Source organism: Perissodus microlepis, chromosome 10 (genome assembly GCF_051167445.1).
Source record: "Perissodus microlepis isolate ML-2025 ecotype Zambia chromosome 10, ASM5116744v1, whole genome shotgun sequence".
Lineage (NCBI taxonomy): Eukaryota > Metazoa > Chordata > Actinopteri > Cichliformes > Cichlidae > Perissodus > Perissodus microlepis.
In genome coordinates, this window is record NC_140470.1 from 12,152,980 (window position 1) to 12,176,039 (window position 23,060).

Genomic DNA, 23,060 nt, shown 5'->3' on the forward strand with positions numbered 1-23,060 from the left:
CCCTGTAACTTTAATTTTACATAGCAAATGTTGCTTGACAGGACGATGAACCTACCACTATGTTGGAAGTTTTGTGCTGTCATAAGTTTAGCAAGTAATCAACAAACAAGTGCACCCGCACGCAGACACACATGCTGTCTGGTTATGGTGATTGCCTGTGGAAAAAAATAATAATGTGCGAGAGAGAAAGAGAGAGATGGGGAAATGTCGAGTACCGTACTAGTAAAACCAGTACTGACGCAGTTACTTCATCAAAATTCTGGTACCTTCAGCACACAAAACCTGACCGAGGTTTAAATATGCTGCATTGTTAAATGGCTTTTGCAGAATTTACTAGATTACCAAACCACATATGAATCATCCTCTAAATTTGAAACAGGGGATATTTTCAAAAGTTTTGTTCAGTTAAGTAATATTTTCAATTATGAAAGTCATTTAAATAGACAACCAAAGAAAATCACTTCAGATAGTCTCAAGCTACACATGCGAATTTTGTGCAGAAGCTACTGTTACAGTCACATCTTCTATGCAAAATTTCTTTATAAATGAATTTACTTCCTTACCTACTAGTTTACTTGAAGCAAAGCAAACCGTTTCAGAGCAAATTCATCCATATGTCAGTATATTACGAATAGTAGATGGTGGCTGGCACGGCTAGCTATGGAGAAGCATGGAACAATCTGTGCAATGCAGCTTATTAATTACAGGTCAATTAATCATTAGATGACCTCAATGCACCTGATAGAAATCACCACACACCCATACACAAGTCAGAAACAATGACTATGCTTTGATTTTGGCTATATTTAGATGTAAAATAATCATCCAGAAATAAAGTTAAGGAATGTCTCATTTACACCTTATCAGCAGTTTTGTCATTAACTGAGTGGTTGTGTTGCTCCTCATTGACTGCTTCTTTATGACATTTATAGATCTCTTCTAGGAACGGTGTGGAATAGGAAACCCTGCCTAGAAGCTAACTTGGATTTAAATACATTGACAGTGAAACAATATTTGGAGCAGAGTTGAAAGCCAGGGGTACAAAAGCATGGCACATATCCAGTAATTACAGCTGAAATGTGAAAGGGATATGCAACGCTTGCAGTAGCCGCACAGCAAGAAGGTCCTGAGTTCAATTCCACCATCAGGCCGGGGTCTTTCTGTGTGGAGTTTGCATGTTCTCCCCGTGTCTGCGTGGGTTCCCTCCGGGTACTCTGGCTTCCTCCCACCGTCCAAAGACATGCAGTTTGTGGGGATAGGTTAATTGGATAATCCAAATTGCCACTAGGTGTGAATGTGCGAGTGAATGTGAGTGTGAATGGTTGTCTGTCCTTGTGTGTTAGCCCTGCGACAGACTGGCGACCTGTCCAGGGTGTACCCCACCTCTCGCCCTATGACAGCTGGGATTGGCTCCAGCACCCCCCGCGACCCTGAAAAGGATAAGCGGTAGCGAATGGATGGATGGATGGAACGCTTGCAGTAAATTAACTTGCTATAACTAGGTGAAATTTAACACCTTCACTTAAAATCATTGAAATAATAAAAATAAAATTGTATCTTGAATTATTTTGTCTTGAATAAGAAAATGAAGGGATTAGAGTTAGGGTTGATTTTAAACATCAAGTCCGGCTACTTGTCTAATTCAGTTCAATTTTCCCTTTAAGCAAAGAGGTCAGTGCGGACACAAGTAAATCAGTATTAAAATTTATAGAGAGGAGGGCAGGGAGATAAAACATTAACAAAACATTAAAAGTGTAATTCCTCTTCAGTACTGTAAGTATATGACAGTACTTTGAACTATGCTTTTGATTGCTGGCAGCAAAAGAGAATTCCCATTTGATAAGATACAGACTTTAAGGGGTGATTTGAAGTTTCTTAGAACCTAAGAATTGCTTGAGTCAAAGATGGTAAACACATCACCATTCATTCTGAGGGACAGTCGGGGAGATTTGAACGTGCAAAAAATTAATTTAAAACAAACATACATTTCATATATATTATACAGTATAGATAAATTCTGGACTTTTTTATATTTCCATACATTTTTTCCTCATGTGTAGACACTAACGAATTACAAGGTTGAGTTGTAGCAGCCAGGCCTTTGTGCAGATTCTTTTAGGTGACAGCTCTGCACTTTTTCAAGCTAATGTTTCAACAGAACAGACATTGTTAGATCGATTTGCTGTATCACTTAAAAAAAGTATTTACAAATGTTAGGAATTTAAACGGGTCTTTTTTCCTGCTGCAAAATTGTCAATGTTTAACTAGTGCCGCAAAAAGATACTTTTCTGTCCTTTATAAATCACCTAAGCAGCTTCAAGTGTTTGCTTTACTGTTAATTCAGCATTTCCCCAATGAGTATTTGCCCATGGAACTTGAAATAGCCTCATTAAAATTAAAAGTTACCAACTCCTCAGAAACAGGACACAGACAGAAGGACAAGATTCAGAGATTAACAAAAAACTGGAACTGCTGCAAAACATTCTTAATAATACAAACAGTTAATGTTTTATGAACATGCTCCTTGTTTACTTACATTTCTATGGCAACTTGCCCACCATGTGTAATGTCATGTATTTTGGGCGGGATTAGCACACTTATATTGTAGCTACAGGCTATAAAGCAATGCGGATATTAGTCCAGGTACCAGTGCATGAGAAAAAAAATCCTGAGTCAGTTCTCACATTCCCAAAATGTGTATCAGATACTGAAGTCGCAACTAGAGCTCCTCCAATTATTATTACTTCTACTAATTATTAATAAAAATTACTGCCAAGATGAACACGCTCATTGAAGTTGTAGCACTTTTTCTAGGTTTTGTTAGTTGGATATTGACTCTTATAACACTAGAAGATCAGCACTGGAGGGAATCCAGTCAAGACGGGAGTGTTATATTAACTTCTAATCTCTATGAGAACCTATGGATGTCTTGTGCAAGTGACTCAACGGGGAACTATAACTGTCGTGACTTTCCATCCCTTTTTGCTCTTCCGGGTAAGTAAAGTTTTAATTTTTTACATAATATTTTTTTCATCTTCCAAAATACGCCATTTACAATTATTTAATTAGGTAACTAATATAAAAGTACTTGGGATTATATGCATAGCTTACATATTCTCATATATGTATTTTTATTCTCTTGATGATTTAGCAAATTTTACAATCATACTGAAAGAAATGCTTTAAACTTAATATGAAATAATAATCAAATAATCTTCATAAAAGCCATCTGTAATCTGAAGGGGGTCACAGAAAAAATAAACAGCATCTGTCCAATCTAAACAAACCTTTTGCCAAATTTCTCATGTAAGTTTATTTTTGTCATGTGTGTAAACGCAATGTTCAAAACCATTTTAGGGTTGGTGGTACTTCACTCCATTACAGAACGAGTAAAACTTGTTTTTAGCAATGCTCAGAGATAACATGTTCATTTTAGGCAATTTAGTTTAAAACTGTTTGGAAGAGAGAACATTTTGAAGTTAAATGCTTCTTTTATTGATTACCAAACGCTGGGATCCTAAAAGACTAATAATGAATTACTGAACTTCAATAACTTAGTGAAAACTTAAAAGAGTGTGTTTAATATATAAAGTCTTACACTCCCTTGCTCCACCACCACTAAAGCAGTTCATTAGGCATAAAGAAAGCTCAGACAGGACCACTCGAGCTACAATCCGAGGAGACTTGTTTATACCCCACAGACGGACAGCATTTGGGCAGAACGTCCTCTCTGTTAAGGGTGGCCATCTGTGGAACAGTCTTCCTCAACCCATTAGAGAATGCTCTACACTCAATTTGTTTAAGGCAAAGGTTAAAAACTGGTTATGGACAAATCAAGTGTGTGATCATGTATGAGTTGTATAGTTTTAATGGGGAACAGAATGGTGTGTATGTGTAAGTTTGGTGATGGAGTTTTTATTATGAATGAATGATGAATTTTTATTAATTATTATGTCTATTTTTTTATGTTTAAGGACAACAGATGGAAATTAGCCTTTGGCTAAAATCTGGCATGTTTACATTCATGTAATTTTTTTTTTTTTTTACATTTATGTTCATTAACATGCACTGTCCTAAATAAAAAAATAAAAAAATCTGTCTGATTTGCAGACAGGCAAGCAGACTTGACTTAGGATCATAATGCAACTATGCATCCTCATCACCTATTACCACAGCTGTTACCATCATCCCTTGTAGAGAGAGTGAAATGAGGAGCCAAAGCATGGCTTGAATCCCATCAATAAATATTTATTAACATTGGCACAGGACTTAAAGCAAATGGCACAAGGTGACATGTAGCTTTAAATCTATAGACATTGGTAAGCACCTTTCTGTGGCCCCGTAAGTTGGGTAACATTCTGAGTCTTTGAAAAGTTTGAATAGAACTCAGAATAAAGGGAATGTTGAGTGGGTGAGCTGGAATTAATCATTAATTTGTACTTTTTGTAGTATCTTAGCAGGAAAATTTTCTGACACATTGAGGCTCGGTGGCTAACAACTTCAAGATTGTGTGGGAACATAGTTTGGAGATGAACGTTTACGTCTATTTTTCGTTATAAACCCAATAGTGGAGGCTTTTGCTTCATTTCTGGGCTTTCACAGTTGGACAATGATCAGGGTCGCCTTCCAAATCGATACTGGAAGGAATTTACAGTGGATGGTAATGTTATCTCACCCCATCAACAATAAAAACCTCTGGATGTCCTGCGCAACTGACTCTACAGGAGTTAATTATTGCCGTGATGTCCCATCTTTGCTTGCGCTTAGTGGTATGTGGTCAACACATAAATGTTCTTGTTTTGTTTTTTAGTTTTATTAAGTTAAGTACTTATTAATTAATCAATTGAGGATTCATCTGGCTTAGCTACTCAAGCCCAAGACTTTCCAAGTAAGATTTTATCTGAAACCATCTTAAACTATGTTGTAAAAATCAGCTCTTGTAACAGAGGACTTTAAAAAAATCCTTAATAACAAATAATTAAACAGTCTGACATTAAATGATACACAACGGTAAAAAAGGTTGATCCTTTTTATGAATGTTTTCATCAACATTTTACTTGTTCAGGGTGTGTCTGTCATTTACTTGTCTGGAAATGTCTACTGTAAGTACTGGTGAACAGAGGAACTGCAATAGAAAATCCAGAAAAAAACAAATGCAATAAAAACTTTGACTGAATTATAATTAATCAATGCCCATTTAGCAATTAGCATCTACTTTGGTTTGTATTTCTAAGTCACTGTTTAAGAATCAAGTTATACGAAGTGACATATAAATATTCACCATATCAAAGTGATCCAAAGAGAAAGAGTTTTGTAGTACTCAAACAGTTATCAGTCTTGCCTACAATCCTGAGGCACACATTTCTATACTATGTATTCTGGTTGATTGGTACTAAAAAAAGAACCAAGATGGGCTGTACAGCCCGGTCACAAGATCTGCCTAGACCTGAAAGGATAAACATTTCCTGTTCTCTGAAACAACAGATACTTTTACAATTTGCTGACTATTTTATCAGTTGTGAAATGTGGAATAATTTACATTGAAAATATTTGTGGTCTGCCGGAACTTAATCAACTCATATCATTGTGTCTGTCCTGTGAGATTCAAGGTGGAGCTTCTCACTGAAATGTGAAACAAATGAAAATCTGAGGGCAAGAATTTTTTATATGAAGCTTAATAGAAACAAACAAAAAAAGCTTTTTCTAAAGTTCTTACCAACTTACTGCTTAAATCTTTGTTACTTATTTATATATAACCATACAGTACACAAACGTATAAATCAATATGTTATTCTGTCTTTTATTTGCACACAGGCTACATTCAGGCCTCCCGAGCACTGATGATTGCTTCAATTGTGTTTGGGTCATTTGGCCTGGTGGCTACGCTTGTAGGAATGAAGTGCTCGAAAATAGGTGGAGAAAACTATGTTCTAAAGGGGAAGATTGCTGCAGTTGGAGGAGTGTTTTTTTTACTGCAAGGTAAAGACTTGGGGGTGGATGCAAGATCTATGAAAAAAGGAATGGAAAAAAAAACCCTTTCATTTAAAACAAGCATTTTAGTGTTTGCATGTGAAATTTTTGCCTGATTATTTGAACCAGACTTACAACTTGAGAAATGCAACCTAGCCTCCATAAAGTCATGTGACAGATTAAAGACAGTTCACACTCCCAACTGAATCTTTGCACAGAACACCTGGTTAAATATAAGCATGCCTGGTTCTTCGATTTCTACTTTTCACAAGACAAGCTATCATATCACCATTATATAATGGTTTACTAGTTCAAAAGGTTATCCTTACGCAAACCTGCTGATATAGGACTGTCATTAATAAGAGTTTATGCATTTCAACAGCACTATTGGTTACCCCATTTAAAAAACAGTGTGTGAACCCAGTTATAGGATCATCTCATTGACCAAAAAGTATTTTCCCCTGTATTTGAAAAAGCTATATTTCATATATACGTTTTTCATTTAACAACATATTTTTAATTTACATAATTAATATAATTTACTGAACTACAACTTGTAAAGTTTTTAAAAAGGAATAGTCCTTTAAAAAAATCTTATACAATATTTAGGTGGCATCTTTGTTGCACAACTGGCCTAATGTTTTTAAACTTGACTTTTTTTATATAAAGATATGTGCACTATTTGTGAATTTAACTTGTTTTTGCATTTTGTAGGGCTTTGCACCATGATTGCCGTGTCTTGGTACGCAGCAAACATCACCCAGCAGTTCTTTGACATTCTCTACCAAGGGACAAAGTAAGTCAATATAATCTGCATCAGCTGAAAGCACATAACATAGATTAAAAATTGTTATTATTAAATAAATATTACAATCAAAATGTCATATAAATAAATATTATTGTCTTGCAGGTATGAGCTTGGAGAGGCGCTTTATATTGGCTGGGCTTCAGCCACGCTTGCCATTTGTGGAGGCTCGTGCCTGCTGTGTTCCTACGGAATTATGACTGACAGTGAAAAAATGTGAGTAACTGTTGCTGAAAAGTTTAATTTGCCAGATATTATACATATAACAGGTGTATAATTAATATAATAAAATTAAACGTGCCTTTTGTATTTTAGACCGTATCCACTCCAACCATCCTCCAGAGGACACGTGCGATCAACTGTGGCACCCTCTCAGTCTGTCAACTATGACAGAAACGCATATGTCTAAGAAGTTAATGTGTAGATGGAAAAGTAAGAATCTTTTCAGAATCTTTCTGGAAGAGACAATAATGAGTAAAAAAAATTAATCTGGTATCATTTATACTGGAAAACACTAATTCTGAATGGAATTTTGTTTATTATTGGCTTTATGATATCAGTCTTTAAATTACGTGTTTTTAATCCTTTAACTACATGTCTACTGTACATGAACTTGGAATTGTTTTGTATTAATATTGTAAAAATCCCCTTATTATTCTAAACATAACTACTTAGTTACATTTCAGTCATGACTTACATAATGAAAACTGTGACAGTATAATATCAATTACGGTCATAGGTTCCAGGACAAAATCTGTTACAGTAAGTAAATTTTGATGCAAAAGTCGCACTTCCAACTAAGCACACAGTTGGTGTATTTTGTTTTCTAATGGTCCCATGCATAATTTATCACAATAACAGGACACGTGTGGTTTCAGCCAGTGGGGTTTTTGTGTTTTGGGTTTGTTTGTTTTTTTGCAGGAGCCACTTGAGTAAAAGGAATGAAACAATCATAAGCACAGAGTCTATATTTACATGTCACTTTGTTGATTTTATACATTTCTCAAGATTTTTGCATGGTTTTTTACTATATATTTACCAGTTATTTACCATTTCACAGTAATCGAATGCCCTAAATTATGAGAATGTTAACACGTTTATGATTTCTGCTAGTGATGCTCAGTGGTGTTTAGCACAGGTGACACTGTTGTCGTCATTATTAACTACTTTGCACAGTCAAATAAAGGAACATTCACAGAACTTGCTTGCACAGCAGCTTTTCGTTTGAATGTTTAAATTAACAAAAAAAAAAGAAGCTCAGAGCTCAAATCTTGTCATATAACCCACTTAAGAACAGTACTTTCTCAGGGCCCACTTTATTCTTTAATGCCCATTTTAGTTTGGCGACACATTGTGTTTTACATTCTCACATAATATAGATTCAACACTTTAAAAATGCCATCTTCCAGGAACAAAAAGTCACCTTTGGAGTATCTCACAGTTGCAACCTGCTGGAAAGCTGTGATGTCACATCTGGGATTTGGTTTACCCAATGAGAGTCAAGAAACATTTTGCTGATTGGTGATAAATAATTAAAATGTAAGGAAGAGTTTAAAATATAACATTTATAGCATAAAGTCATATAGAGCACTTTAAAAATTCTCATTCTTAACATTCTTAAAAGCCTCATTCTTAACAGGTTGTTTCAATATCTCTTCCTTTTTATTACTTAATTGGTCACGGTAGCTGCATCACTGTAAGAGTGAAAGTAATACACTGGGTTTTCAGTTCCTCAGAAACGTACATGAAAACATAAAAATGTACCGAACCATTGATTTATGCTACTCAGTGTTTTATTTAGCAGGGGTCTGTGTTTATGGGACTTTGAGCGATACTATTTCAGGTCTATAGAAGAAGAAATCAAAAGGGATAGCCATATCACATCAAAAATACTAAATTCATATGTATTTCACATCCTTCGCCCCCTGTAAATTAATTTGTTAAATCAAGGACACACACAAGATATAATTAAGGCTGTTTTATGGAGAAAAACACCAAAAACGTTTTAAAACAAGCACCATTTTGCACAGAAGGGTAAAGAGCATAGTTTTCTTGTCAATCTTTAGGTGCTTCATTTGCTAAATTGTCCAGGTTCTGTCCATCAAAGCGGATAGCGTGCCAGCCTTCAGTGACAGTGAGGTCCTGAGCTCCTTTAGCAGCATAAAAGTCTCGAGAGGGAGTGCTCCAGTTTAACACAGACAACTGCAGCCGCACACACTGCTTCTTTTTCCCAATCTGAACAAATAAAAAAAATTGTCCTGCTCTTAATCATGCACTATTACCTCGCTATAACACAAAACAGCTGATATTAACCAAAACAGAAGAAAAAAATCAAAAGCGTCCAAATGCAACAAATCAAATTAAAAAAATATGTTTTCCATACAACAACAAAAACAGTCTTACCTCTGCAACTTTGCTCAATAAAGCTGTACCAATGCCATTTCCTACAAAGGAAATCATTATAAACATGATAAAGTAACAAATACATATACATATATATATATATATATATATATATATATATATATATATATATATATATATATATATATATACATACCACACCACAAGAAATATTGTACCTCTGAATTCTGACATCACATACAGGTCCTCCAAATATACTGCCCGTCCCTTCCATGTACTGTAAGTGTAAAAGTAAAGGGCGAACCCGATAACTGTGAATCCTATATGAACAAAAAGAGGCAAATATTTCAAAGGGAAGTAAACATTACGACAAATATCATGGAAAAACCTCTCTCTTCCTTATACTAAACTACACTTTTATGTGGACTGCTAATGTAAAAGACCGCTATTGCTAATAAGGACTAAAGATATAAAATTTAAACTAAAATAATCTAATGCTGACTGTGCAGCTGTGGTGACGTGAGCTGGGAAGTTCCTAATTACTTAGCAGCATTGCTTTGTCTGAGCAAGATTTGTGTTTGTTTCTAATACGTGAAAGAACAATGCTTATCTTAATTTTAGGAAGAATAGCCTCATGTGCCACTGTTGATTTATGAGGTAACACTTGTTCAGTCATAATTTGTCAGTCATGTATATCTAAACAGCAAGGCCAGAAGCCTTTTATTATACTGATAAGATCAAGTGTGGCAGACAAGGAAGACTACAATAAAAACAAAAGGCCATGATTGAACATTTACCCTCATTAGACTTATGCTCTTCCGGTACTTCTGCAATGAGGCATTCAAAGAGGGGGTTCTGGCAGAAACCATCGCGCTCTAACTCTAAATTGCACAAGAAAAAATTATTCATATAGACATGTTTAATCTCTATTTTAACAGCAATAAAAAGCTCTCAAACAAGAAGAAACATCAAAAACATACATTTGAGAAACTGAATTCTCTTTAAAATTGTCTCTTCGTTAATAGTAAGTAGTGACAATGACATCAATTATTCTGAGTAGGAGAAGCATCAGGGTCTCTATTAAGCCAGTTGTGAATGACAGTCCTCTACTGTAAATTTTTCCAAAGGTATTAGCAGGCTTTTACTTAAAAGGATGCTTTTGTGTCAAGCTTGGGGTCACAGTGTGTCGTCAACTTATGAGCACAATAGAAAAACACAAGATATCAAAACAATCTGGTTGTATTTGTTTTTTTAAAGACACTTAGTAATCCAGCTATCTTTATCTTATAATAAAAGAGCGATTGGATGTATTTCAAAAGAAGCTGCATGACAGTTGATAGGGAAAAGTACACGAAGAATTGCAGTTGACCGTATACACCTACATCTAAGGGACCTAATCTTATTCAGTTAATCATTGTTGGACTAATTACCACTCCTTCTCACTGAGCTGCAGTTATTGTTTCAGCTAATAACTGCATCTAATGTATGAATTTTATAGTTATATATAAATTCATCCTTCAAGGCAGCTAAAACACATTTTAAATACCAACTTAACTAAAGGTAAAGAAGCTCATTTCATTTTTTTACGTTATTTAACAGCAAAAAAGAAGAAAAAAAAGATTAATGTTGTACTCATGAATAAATACTGTTTAGTGTGTTATTACATCTTCTAACGAACTAATGTTTGCTGGAAGATTAATTCCAAGTTCAATTCTAAGCCTGGAATTCATCAGCTAAAAGTACATCAGAACAGGCTTCAGAACAGGTTTGGTGAAGCCACCATGCTGCCCGGCCATCTTGAATACAGTGACTGGCAAGGAAATTCTTTGAGACCAGCCCCTGTTTATCAGAGGGAAAGTGTTATTTTTAGGACACTCTAACCTAACGTTAGCTGCTATAATGTTAGTTTTTTTGTTTGTTTGTTTTTAGATGTTCACCTGCTGTGGAGGCAAGTTTCAAAATCAAGATATGATGGATCATACCTATAGTGTTTTCATCAGAGAAAGGAAAGAGACACCACTACCAGCATCTCAGAGGCATTTCAGAGGCTAACAGCAGCATCAACTGCTCTACAACTCAACTCTCACTGTCATCGGACAAATGTTTCACTCACTCATTGACTCATCTTAAACTCCTTTCACCAAGTTCTACAACCTTCTCCAGCATAAATAAATGTGGAAACATATTGACAGTTGAGGTAACAACAGAGATGAACTACAGCAGAACTACAGCAAGAGTTGTTTCATATGCTGCCCTTGAACTGGGAAGCATATGAAAACAACTCAACTGATGAAGTCTGCTATCTATTGACATCTAGTGGTGAGCTGTACCTTTAAAAGGTTAAATTCTGCCAGGTTCTATGTCATTAATCTCTCTGGTATGGCTTCATGAGAAAAGTAAAATGGGACACAGACACTGTGAAAATAATTAAATTCACCCAAGTTATTTTTGCTGGAAAGGTCTGTTTGGAGCTGGGAATGTTTATACCTTATTCCATTTCTTTCATATAACATAAACATGACACGTGACAGTTACTGTCATTTGCATTATTGTTGTGTGTCCCTAAACTGTTGAGGCAACAAATGAAAATAAAAGTTTTCTCTACAACAATCTCAGAAAACCTTCTTTCATATTCTGCCATAAACAATTTAACTGTTCTCTCTCTTTTTGTTATTTGTGTTGTTTGATGTGTGGACATACTGCAAATCGATTTCCCATTGGGGGCAATGAAGTTACCACTGACCACTGACTATATAATTATAAAAAGAATAAATACACAACTTTGATATTTATGTTTAATGATATTAAAGTGCTTACTTTTTAATAGTGGGGTTTATAATGATGATTGATTATGATAATCTGATTGTTGGGAGTTTAACCCTTGCCAGTTACTTATTAAGTGTAAATATGGCTACACTCGATTTAAGGACTGTGGTCTGACTGCCAGTCATTATATAACAAAATTATATAACAATGGTTCATCATATTATACATATGCTTTTGCAGTCGGTTTAAAAAGTCATCATTAAAAGTTATACAGAAAAAAACCGGTATGCTTTTAGACAAATAAATCTTTACTTTCTGTAACATTTAACTAATGGGAGAATTACCTTCATGCGAAATCTTCACTTGGTCAGGCATCTTTTCATAAATCGCCAAATCCTGAAAAACGCCGTTTTACCGTTATGTCAACTGAGAAACACACTCTGGAGAATTATTAGGAAACAAAATCTAACATTTCAGATATTGAGCTAACGTTTAACAGAGCCCTATAAAAGTACTGTGAAGTGGGAAAAACAGAGATAAGTTAACTATAATTCACCATTATCATCCTCGATATGTCTTTGCAGTCTTCCTTCGCAGCACGCCGTATTTTGAAATTCATGTCTACAGTAATTGCAGAGTTTCAGGTTTTTTTGCCAGTTTTTAGCTCTAAAAAAGCTACGCGTTAAAAAAAAAAAAAAAAAAAGTCTGTACAGGAAGCGGCTACGCCTTGATACTTTCGCCTTCAAAATAAAGGTCAAAATAATTTTGGAACTTTAAAAAATGTATTATTTATTTATTTATTTTTATTATTATTACCGTTTTGTATGCCTTTCGATTTGGATAAGGCAATAAGTCTTTATATGAGACCCATTTTACAACTACCAACAACAAAATTTCGCACAATTAGGAGCACTTACGTGCATTTAAAATAGTACAAGTACAAAGTACAAAAATATCCGCCTGCTCCTTTTCAAACAAACCGCACACAAAGACAGTAAAAAGTAAACCTCCAAAGTAAAAGTTGCAGTAAGTGTTGAACCACATAAATGAGCAAATTGCTTAAATATAAACAAATTTCATAAGTTCGTACTTATATTTTTGTTTGTTTGTTTTTAGGGTGCTTAGTCATTTTTCTTGAATATCATTTTTAAAAAGTTAAACTACTGGTTTTTCTTGTTCTTTAGTTGACAGATATTGGATTTTTAACCTGTCAATTTATATGACAAGTCAGAACACAACAGGCTTTATGGGGCCCTAAAAAAACAAACAAACAAACAAAAAAAAACCCTGAAATTAAAAGTTTGTGAAAACAGCTAATGGGAGTGAGCTCCCACTATTTTTTCTATATACACTGAGCCCCCTTTAAAGGCTCAACAAAAAGGTTATGGATAACCCATGGACAATTACAACCATTCAGCCATACATGGCTTTCCAACTAAACTCAAGATGAAAACAAATGTTAATGTTCTTATTTTATTTATGGTATAGTCAAAAGCTTCAAGAAATTTAAATATTGAAATTTTTCTCCTATTGTGATAATAGTCACCCGAAGTGACAAGTGAGCTCAGTCAAAAACATTTAAAAAAAACCCCAAAAACAAACAAAAAAAGATTATGTAAATGTACACGTGAATCACAACCCTCATCACACAACACAGGAGACTAGCTGTGTGAAAGTAATAGAAAGATATGAAAAGTGTCCAGTATTTAAACTACTGTATTTGCTTGTGTATGTGGTTCAGCTCTTAAATTTGCTGAAAGAATTCCAATAGGTGCAGCTTTTACTTTGGAGGTGAACTGCCTCAACGTTTCATTTTCACTGTATTTGAAAACTTTAACAGCTGCAAAAGAATTGTACTTCTTTCACCGTTTTTACTTTCAAAGGTCTAATAAAAGTAAAACAACGCAGTTGTGGCCTCTATTTTTCTTTATTGACTTAAGCAAAGAAAAACCTTTAAAATTCATATTTACCACAAAGTAACACTATATGTCATCTCTATAAATATTGCAGTATATAAAACAAAAGGCATTATTCTGCAGTTTTCACTTGCTGACAGAAATCATTCTGCATTCAGTGACCTTTCGCTCAACATTTCAAATGCAGGATTGTATATTATTTTAAAAACTTTTTTATGGGTACTTTGAATTCAAACTAAGTTTTGTTGAGGCTGAGTCTTTTTTTGCAGGTTATTTTATAACCTTTGGGCTTAAAGCTTCCTTTCATTACACATTAGACCCATTTACACACAACAATGTAGCAGCAAACTTGATTTATACAAATTCATACATATTTTCCTCAAATTTAATGCAAGTTTGGAGTTATATATTTAAATTTCATCTGAAAATATAAAGAGTACAAAAAAAATTGGCAAGCTGTAATTAAAATAGCCAAGTTTTTATGTGACTAGAGAAGAATCCCTCTATTGTAGCCTTTCTGTTGTTTGTCCTCACTGTACTGCACCTTTTTCATTTATTGCACTGACTTGATGCCCATGTGGATTGTTTTGCAAGCTCAGATATTGGCTGTTGGCAGCAATTTACAAACTCTGAGAGCCACCCATACCAAAAATGACAATACCAAAGAATCACTTAAAATGACAACAGAAATGTAAAAATCACATACAGTTGAAAGATTTCATAAAAAATCATTTATTTTAGGGTAAAAAAGAAACATGAAATCAATTTGAATATAAGCTGAAACAGTGAAGATGTCACAGATTGGTCGGTTTTCATCGGGCATCAACATATTTACCTCTGGTCACATTTGCTCTCAATCAGTCAAGAGTTCAGATATTGCCCCCTCATACCACCTCAGAGGTTGCCCCATTAAGTTCAGCCCAAACAAATCTCCTTGTGTGCTCAGGTGCTCCAACTTGATAGGAATCTCCACTACTCATACAAGTCTCAGTGTGGCGACTGTGTGCTTGCTCCAGGAGACTCGGACCGTTCCAGCTTCATCCCTCCATCTAGTGAACTTGAGGAGATTGAGGTGGGTAGCACAGAGCTCTTAGTCTCCAAAGACGAAGAGGCAGACGAGGGAAGAGACACGACTATGTACTTCTGCAGAGGTCGTGAAGCTGTCAGTCCAGGGCCACTGCCAGGCTCCAGTTTTACCAAAGGCTGCAAGGTAGATGTAGCACTGGGAACAGTACTAGTTACTGGTGAAGCTGACTGTGAAGAGCTGAGAGTTATGACCTGATGATAGACAAAAAACATGCAAGCAGTTGTAGATTTTATTAAAGTCACAATCATCAACAGCAATCTTTATTCAGTAAGTTTTGTCACTGCGTTTCCATTTTGTAACACTAAGCATTTATAAAATGTCAAATCTGGCACATTATCATGCCAATATGAAGGTCAAGTATATGAGAAAGGCTTTGTGCCTTTATGGAAAAACAGTTTATAAAGATTTCCTGTAGTGGTGGTAAAAAACTAAAATCACCTGCTGAGTTGAGGCAGCTCCTGCACTGGTTGCCATAACAATGTACTTAGTAGCTGGAGGAGATGGCTGTGATGGGGTACCAGGTCGTGGCGACATCAGTGTGAGGGAGCTTGGGACCTTAATGATGCTGGGAGTGCGAGGACCTGATGACCCACTTAGCCCGCTTTGTGAGACTGAAAGGGTGGGACGCGGCTGAAAGAAAGTGTCATTGTTCATTATTAAACGAAGGCAAACGTACTAGTTACCAATAGCACTTGTAATAATCTTAATATGCCATTTTAATTTTGAATTCTCTTATTACAGATAAGTATTTTTAAATATACATTCATTTACATTTTAACAGCCACGTGAATGGAGTGGTGAAAATCTTCATTCTATTACCTCAGACGTCTGTCAAAGCTTAAGCCTTTTTTTCCCCAGGCATGACTTGGAAACTGCCATCATGCTTTTATAACCTCACGCTTGGTTTACTCTAACTCCCTTTTAATAGGGGTTAGCCAGGGAACTCTGGTGCAACTGGTGCAAAATGCTGCCGCACGTATTTTAACTGGTGAAAGAAAATTTGAGCATTTTACTCCAGTTCTGGCCTCCTTACACTGGCTTCCAATTGAATTTAGGATCCATTTTAAAACCCTTTTACTGTTTTTTAAATCCTTAAATGGTCTGGCGCCCGTATATGTGTCCGACCTGCCAATGCCCTATGTCCCCCCTCGTACACTCCGGTTAGCCTGAGCAGCTGTTGCTCTCAGTCTTGGCTGAAACTTAGAGGAGACTGAGCATTCTCTATTGTTGCCCCGAAGCTTTGGAATTATCTTCCTCTTCACATCAGGCAATCTTCTTCAGTGGTGGTCTTTAAATCCAGAATCAAAACTTATTTTCATTCCCTCACTTTTGAATTAGCGGGTAACTGACACTGTTATTTTGTTGTTAATTGTAAATTAAAAATAATAATAATTATTCATATAGTATACTTTTAGTATTTCTGCTGTACAGCACTTTGGTCGGCCGTGTGTCGTTTTTAAATTGCTATATAAATAAATGATGGTATGGTATAGGATACTTTGGTGATAACTGGGTGTAAGTTATACCTGAGTGATTGTTAATGTAGTTCTGTTGACTTGCTGAGCTTGCAGTGCTGCTTGAGTCCTGGCCTTCATTACATGGGAGCAAAGCATGGGTCCGAGATAACCATATTCTGTGCGATACTGCTCCACGTTGTCAGGCTGAGATCGCAATTTGGCAATAACACTGGCACAATGTTTCTTTGTAAAAGGAGAAGGGAAAACAAAACACTTTAATAACAATCTCAGGGTTTATGTAATCTGTTTGGACTGCTCTAGTTTACAAACTAATGTATGAGACTCAGAAAAGTTCATATATTACCAGTAGGAGGCTTTGAACATGTTCAGCTCCTATCTTATCGATATTAGAGACCACAGGTCCTTCCATCACTGCTTTGATCCGAGCACCTTCTACAGCAAGCCGAGGAATTATCAATGTCTTTATCACCTACAGAGGAGAAAAGATAAAAACAGCAGGTTGGTTTCACTGCAACAGACAGAACAAGAAGAAGAGGAAACAAAACCCCACTCACATCTGGTCCCAGTTCTGCAAGTCCAGCGATGCAGCCGTACCGTGTCGTCCACTGCGTTTTATCATCCAGCCAACTCTGGAAGAAGAAAAAAAAGTGGATTCATGTGTTTTGCTGTGTTTTCCTACTTGGTGTTTGATTGCCTGTTCTGAATCAGTCCAAAAAAGCTACAAAGCCTCCCTGTGAATCACATGAGAATTTTCAACTGTTGTGTCCTGGACTAGAGGATACATTTGTGAGGTAAAGGTTTATTATCGAACTGTTACTACGTAAGAATGCAAAGCACAAAGAAAAGCTTCAGAGCGCTTCAGTCACAACAGGAGATTACCAAGTTCACACCTGCTTAAACAACGCTCACAAAACAGGGCCAGTAAGATTCCATCAGACTAAAGAGCAAAGGGGTAGATACACCCTTAAACAACGTTAAAATACAACTAGAGTTTGTTTGTTTTTTTACAAATTGGAAATGACATATTTGGTTACTGATTATTATTAATAATTTTAAGACATACTTGCACAACACAGCTTGATGCATACCTGCATTTTTACACTGTCATCAATTAGATTTTGAGAAAATGTGAAGCTATTTAGTTTAACTTCTGACAGACAAATTAACACCGCCTACACTACACCATGTGCACTTCACAGTACTATTTGGGAAAATGAAAGAGAAAAAGAACAGAGATAAATGGAATAGTTGCTGAAAGAAGAGAATTATTTTGTCATTTTAAAAGTATTACAGCCAAAATTATGAAATACATCCAGAGAGCCTGTTTAATACTTGAGTGATAGAGAGTTAAACAAATTTATACTCTGCATGATTCCCTCCATCCCCCCTTTTCCACATGTCCAATTTAGTCTCTTATGAAGTCTATTCCAGCCATCATAAGATGCAAGTTGGTGCTCATTCTGGACAGGTCGCAAATCTCTCGTAAGGACAACAGAGCAACAGACACCCATTCACACCTATAGCCAATTTATTACTGCCAATCACCCTAACTGCTCTGTGCATTTCACTATATATATATATATATATAAAATATCAAAACATCTTCAATATGGGAACAACATATTTATTACCAAAAAAAAAAAACTTCACCTTGGTAAAAGTCTTGGTAATACGAGACTGAATGTTGTTGGTTGTTGTACTGAAGGTTTTACAACTTTGGGCCATAAGACGAGCAGCAAAGTCCCGTAAAGCCCAGTGGTTGTCAACATCCGGTCGCAAACACAGCTGCTTACTCACAATACAGGTGACCACAGCCGGGATGAGCTCATGGAGCTGTAGATGGAGAGAAAAAGAGAAAAAAAAATTGAATATCACATTGAAAGTATGTTTTGGGTTACAAGCTTCATAAAATAATACAGCATTGTATTTGTTTCCATCACTTACATATTTTTCCAGATACAGGGTGGGGTTGTCCATCAGAGCTTTGACCATCCGCATCAGATAAATCAGAAGAGCCAAGTTGTTTTGCACCACGTTTACACGCACCTTTGAAGAGAGCCTAAGGTCAGCACTTTGAACACAAATATGTTCAGGGCTTTTTTGTGAGGTAAAGAAATGTTTGAGAAGAGAAGATGTTGGAAATGTGCTTACGCCCTCAGAAATAAATGTGCTGAATCTTGGAAGCATCTGATAAAGTCCAGGATCGGTAGCAATACTCTGTAAGGCTTCCTGTGCGAAATATATAGAAACGTTTTTAAAAAGAGAAGTCAGGTGACAAACTGGCCTGAAATAACTTTTTGATAGTATGACAGAATTAGACTGCACTACTTTATAACAACAACCCGTTTTAGAATAAGTAACACAAACAACTAAATAAAAATTTAAAAAATCCCAGATGAAATTTTTTTGTTTTAATGCTTTTACAATTCCGTGACTCTGTAGGACTCAACTATCACCATGTTAGTAGTTTAATGTGGGGCCCCAGTCTGTACACACACACACACACAAAGTGCACAGAGGCTGCGCCATTAGATTTTCTAGGCATCCAAAACAGCAGCACATGTTTCTGTGTTTACCATTAAAAGCTTCACTGGGAAAAGTTAGCTTTAGTCCTTCATCAAACCACCTGATCAACAAGCTCAAACATGAAGAAAAGAGAGCTCTGTAGCTGCTCCATCCACCGCTGTCAGTTTTGGACAGCGAATTGTAAATAAAATCGAATGTGTGCAGATGACCTGTTAACTTAGTCTGGCATGAAGAATTAGGCAGTTTGCTGAAAGCTGACAGCAGAGAATGTGGATATGTTCGCTTTTCTTCTTTGCAATCACCACATACTCCTTTAAAGCTTACGTAAACACATACTCAGTCATTCACTAGCACACTTAAACTCAGACAGAACTCTTTTTTTGGCCTTCCAAGAAAAAACAGTAAAGGGCATTTTGTTTTATGCCCAAGTTTAAGTTATATTATACAATTTATTGTATAATACATTTGTAGTTTTCATTAACAAAACAAAACCATTACTAAAATATTCAATAATACAAAATACTAATATAAAGCAGAGGCAGAACTTACAGCTCTCTTAGCTTCACAGGATCCAACACATGCTTCTGTGATTTCCTTGTAGTAGAGCTGCTGTTCAACAGAAAGCTCATGAGTGCTGCGTGGTTTCAACCTTATTAGACCCTTTTCCTTTCCTGAACAAGACGGATACAGATAAACATTATCAACAAGCACTGTGAAGGCAAAACTGAAATGAACTAAAGCAGGGAAATGTAAGAGAAAAATTAGAAAGTTAAATAGAAAACAAGACACTGACCTTTACCGTCAGGAGTTGTTGTGCCCTGACCCTTGCCTTGAATCGTACCTTCCTCCTCCTGACCAGGTTTGACTACTTTGAGAGGCTCTGTAGATTCAACTTTCTGTTGCTCTTTTGTTGCTAAAAAGGAAACAAAACATATCTAATGTGTCTACGTTTCTTCTCCAGATATTTAACTCTGTGCTTTAATAGAAAAAAATCTGGTCAGAGCTAACCTGGTGGTGGATTTTCTGGAATAGCTGGTTGCATCCCCTCAATACTTAACCAGTGAGCTGGTGATGAACAAACAAGCACAGAGTACAAGTTAAATATACTATTGGACAAAAATATACAAAAAAATTTGACTCTCTGCCTACCTTTAAGAGACACATCTAGTGGGACTCTGGGAAGAGGCGTGTTTATAATGTCACTGAGGTCAACTTCCTTTTCCTCGTAGAAATGAAGCTCTCTTCCACCGCCACTCGCAAAACGAAAAGGGATAAACTCTTGCGACTGGAAGCCATACAGGGGCTGTACCGAAAGGAATTAATTGAGACTTGCTTGCCTTCAAACTGCATCCATCAAATCACTTAATAAGCCAGCAAAAAGTACTTCATTTAAAAACACACAAGTTCTCACTTACTTCCACATTTTTTAATTTGAGAGCATTGTCTATATCGCTGGTGGTTAATTTACGTCTTTTCCCATGGTGCATAAATTTCAAAGCATCCTATGTAAAAGGAGAAAAAAAAACACCAAAGAGGATTTAAATATGAATCTGGATTTTCCAGTAACTGTTTTTTGAGCATTTTTCTTCCACATAAATAAAAGGCAATATTTTCTCTGATAATTCATACTTTACCTGTGCAATTTCTTTTATTCTGTAGCTGACCTCTTCACTTAGGGCTACACAGCTGTCCTCCTGTAACTGCCCCACTCCCACAGACTCTGCCATGGCCTTCATTGACTCTGTAGGCAGGACGACCGAACAGTGCTTCTGCCGACGTTCTTCCGCCATGGCTGACATAAGAAAGCACACAGGGTCTATAAATATAACCTCTCGTAGACACACACACAAAGTCAAGATCACACTTAGAACTAAAACACAAAATTCTAATAGTTCATAGCCAATTGTAGATACTCAAATGGACTTAAAGTAACAATCACAGTGTGATACTATGTTGTTGACAGAGTTCTGATTATAAATAGCTTATAATCAAGTCTTAAACCCTTCCTTTGAAGGCAAGTGGACTTGTTCTTGTAGGGTCTTGGGAGACATTTCAGCTCTCATTGAAAAGGCTTCTTCAGTTCTAAAGGCTGATGAGGATTCCCAGGTATTTAACTTCTAATGTGTTGCCACCTTGAAGGTGGTCCTGAATGTCACTGACCCACTCTGTCTTCGTGTCATCAGGGTCACAAGTTTCAGGGTGTGACACACTAAGGTCACATGCCATGCTGTCAATTCTCTGTAACATGTCAGCTAAGCCTGCCCATCATGTGAGCCATTAAGATGACATGGGTCAAGGTGTGAGTGCGAATTGATCTCAAGAATGCATTATAGCTGACTGGTTATATAGTCCACCACCTCAGTTGCTATAGGTGCACATAGGAAGCATCCTTTACTCATATTTCAAACTTTGTGGCTTCTCTGTCCAAAATGTGTCTTCTCTGTCCAAAACATTAGTATCTTCAAAAGAGTGTACTTTTTCCTTTAAGTGCAGGTGTACAGCTGAGTCTTATTCTGATAACCCAGCTCCCTTACATTGGTTTTATGTGTGATTACTGTGGTTATTGTTGGGCCTGAAGTATATTGGGAATGTTAGAGGTGCTTAGTGAATATTCCTCAGAATACCTGAACAGATCTAAGTACAATGTTCTTTCCTCTTTGTTTACATACCCACCAAACCAGGACATTTAGGCTAAATTCACTTACTATAGATATTTCCTTTTGTAGATAATTTTTGTTGTGCTTTTAGTTTCCGAGACTCAATGCAATAACTACACAGATTGTCCTATTGCTGTTCACCATAAAAAAAACCCTCACAGCTATACATCTCCAAGAAGACCCTCATCCAAAACCCTTTTCATTAATGATGGGCAGTCCCTAAGACAAAACCATTAAGGTGGATAATCACACAAAAGGAACCCCTTCAAGACACTGCATACAATAACGGCTTATTATATAGTAGAGATGTGCAACAATGACCCAAACACTGATCTAAAACCTCGTCTGGTGATTGGCAGGGGTTATAAGAGAATCTCAAATACATGAAAAACTATTTGGAGGTTTGCTGAGACAACAGTAACTTTCTGGTCAGCAACAAATGTTAAAGCACAACAAAACTTATAATAGATCCTGTGGTAGCAACAGCATATTTGCTGTCAGACACATTCTCTAAGTTTCGCATGTATTTGTTAACGTAAATGCAACGATAACAGACCGAACAAAACCTCAACGGGAGAGAAGTCGTGTTTTAAAACTACACCAATTACGTCTTTGGAGCTTGTTCTTAAGATGATATACAACGTTATCATGAAAACAAGTCCACGGTATTTCACAGGACTGGAGGTATTGCAAAGCTAGCGCGTTGTAATTACACCCATCAAATAAAATCTAAAATCTTAAAAAAAAGACTGTGAAACTTAATGTGGAGGCGAAGACTACACATTTAATATAATGTTAAGTGATTTTAAAGATTGTCCAAGTTCCTCTTTTCCAAATACTTTGTAGGTAAACAAACACACTGAGCTCCAAGGAGCGGGTTTGTTCACACTGACGGAACAACAGCGAACTACAACATGTAACACACAAGCCACACTTTATATATATTCACTGGAACCTAAGATCAGCGAAAAATAAAGAAATTATGGTAACTTTACGCTTCTGAATAAATATATACTTATATCACACTAACTTGCGGTAAGCTAATTTTTAAGCATGTTAGCTTGCATGCTAATAACTTAGCTTCCGTTGATGTTTTACCTGTGTGAAGTTGCTTTCTCCTCTCTGAATATAAGCAGGAACTTATGCGAATAAAAACAATCAATGTTTACAAAAATGCTGATTTTGCGAAGCTATTTCTTCTCTCTGAATATCCATCTCTTGATGCAAATAAGAAACTAATTCGCGGACTGCAGCTGAGACCTCAGTTCGTGAATGAGCGGTTGTGTTTCGTCGCCATTTTGACTCACGTTCCGGTTGCGGTCTCGCGAGACTATACTACTGACAGTAACCGCCTAAAGTTTATTTAAAAATCAAATCAACTAAAATGTTAAATTAATTAAATTTACTTTAATATTGAGATTGCCAATGTTACAAATAAATCCAGACTAAATTAAAACTCGGCACTCTTACGTTGAAGAGCAAACATCGAGT

At 36.2% G+C, this 23,060-nt stretch overlaps 3 protein-coding genes across 3 annotated transcripts; 1 reads left to right on the forward strand and 2 right to left on the reverse strand.

The window, feature by feature from the left end:
• Positions 1-2,765: 2,765 nt before the first annotated feature.
• LOC146378912 (claudin-15-like) lies at positions 2,766-7,363 on the forward strand. Its single transcript, XM_084942069.1, has 5 exons — positions 2,766-2,994; positions 5,815-5,979; positions 6,685-6,766; positions 6,881-6,991; positions 7,091-7,363. The coding sequence occupies exons 1-5, from the start codon at positions 2,778-2,780 to the stop codon at positions 7,182-7,184; spliced, it is 669 nt and encodes a 222-aa protein (XP_084798195.1). The 5' UTR covers positions 2,766-2,777; the 3' UTR covers positions 7,185-7,363.
• Positions 7,364-8,044: 681 nt separating this feature from the next.
• LOC146378913 (thialysine N-epsilon-acetyltransferase-like) lies at positions 8,045-12,600 on the reverse strand. The gene is made up of 6 exons (XM_084942068.1): positions 12,462-12,600; positions 12,250-12,301; positions 9,937-10,020; positions 9,358-9,459; positions 9,179-9,219; positions 8,045-9,010 (listed from the first exon to the last, which is right to left on the reverse strand). Exons 1-6 carry the CDS (start codon positions 12,522-12,524, stop codon positions 8,831-8,833), a joined length of 522 nt encoding a protein of 173 aa, XP_084798194.1. The 5' UTR covers positions 12,525-12,600; the 3' UTR covers positions 8,045-8,830.
• Positions 12,601-14,529: 1,929 nt separating this feature from the next.
• taf6 (TAF6 RNA polymerase II, TATA box binding protein (TBP)-associated factor) lies at positions 14,530-22,882 on the reverse strand. The gene is made up of 15 exons (XM_084942070.1): positions 22,668-22,882; positions 20,547-20,704; positions 20,328-20,414; positions 20,062-20,215; positions 19,921-19,977; positions 19,706-19,825; positions 19,462-19,583; positions 18,538-18,615; positions 18,331-18,432; positions 18,037-18,219; positions 16,941-17,015; positions 16,730-16,855; positions 16,435-16,608; positions 15,347-15,538; positions 14,530-15,099 (listed from the first exon to the last, which is right to left on the reverse strand). Exons 2-15 carry the CDS (start codon positions 20,700-20,702, stop codon positions 14,809-14,811), a joined length of 1,917 nt encoding a protein of 638 aa, XP_084798196.1. The 5' UTR covers positions 20,703-20,704; positions 22,668-22,882; the 3' UTR covers positions 14,530-14,808.
• Between the last annotated feature and the right edge of the window lie 178 nt (positions 22,883-23,060).

What these genes read in the sequence shown, in the direction of transcription:
- LOC146378912 (XM_084942069.1), top strand. Translation starts at nt 2,778, where the DNA reads ATGAACACGCTCATTGAAGTTGTAGCACTTTTTCTAGGTTTTGTTAGT. An exon ending in ATCCCTTTTTGCTCTTCCGG is followed by an intron (nt 2,995 to 5,814) that starts GTAAGTAAAGTT and finishes ATTTGCACACAG; the next exon opens with GCTACATTCAGGCCTCCCGA. An exon ending in ATGACTGACAGTGAAAAAAT is followed by an intron (nt 6,992 to 7,090) that starts GTGAGTAACTGT and finishes TTTGTATTTTAG; the next exon opens with ACCGTATCCACTCCAACCAT.
- LOC146378913 (XM_084942068.1), bottom strand. Translation starts at nt 12,524, where the DNA reads ATGAATTTCAAAATACGGCGTGCTGCGAAGGAAGACTGCAAAGACATA. An exon ending in ACATATCGAGGATGATAATG is followed by an intron (nt 12,302 to 12,461) that starts GTGAATTATAGT and finishes GGCGTTTTTCAG; the next exon opens with GATTTGGCGATTTATGAAAA. An exon ending in AGAGCATAAGTCTAATGAGG is followed by an intron (nt 9,460 to 9,936) that starts GTAAATGTTCAA and finishes TTGTTCATATAG; the next exon opens with GATTCACAGTTATCGGGTTC.
- taf6 (XM_084942070.1), bottom strand. Translation starts at nt 20,702, where the DNA reads ATGGCGGAAGAACGTCGGCAGAAGCACTGTTCGGTCGTCCTGCCTACA. An exon ending in CCTGTGAAGCTAAGAGAGCT is followed by an intron (nt 18,616 to 19,461) that starts GTAAGTTCTGCC and finishes TATTTCGCACAG; the next exon opens with GAAGCCTTACAGAGTATTGC. An exon ending in TTACCAAGACTTTTACCAAG is followed by an intron (nt 17,016 to 18,036) that starts GTGAAGTTTTTT and finishes TTCTTCTTCCAG; the next exon opens with AGTTGGCTGGATGATAAAAC.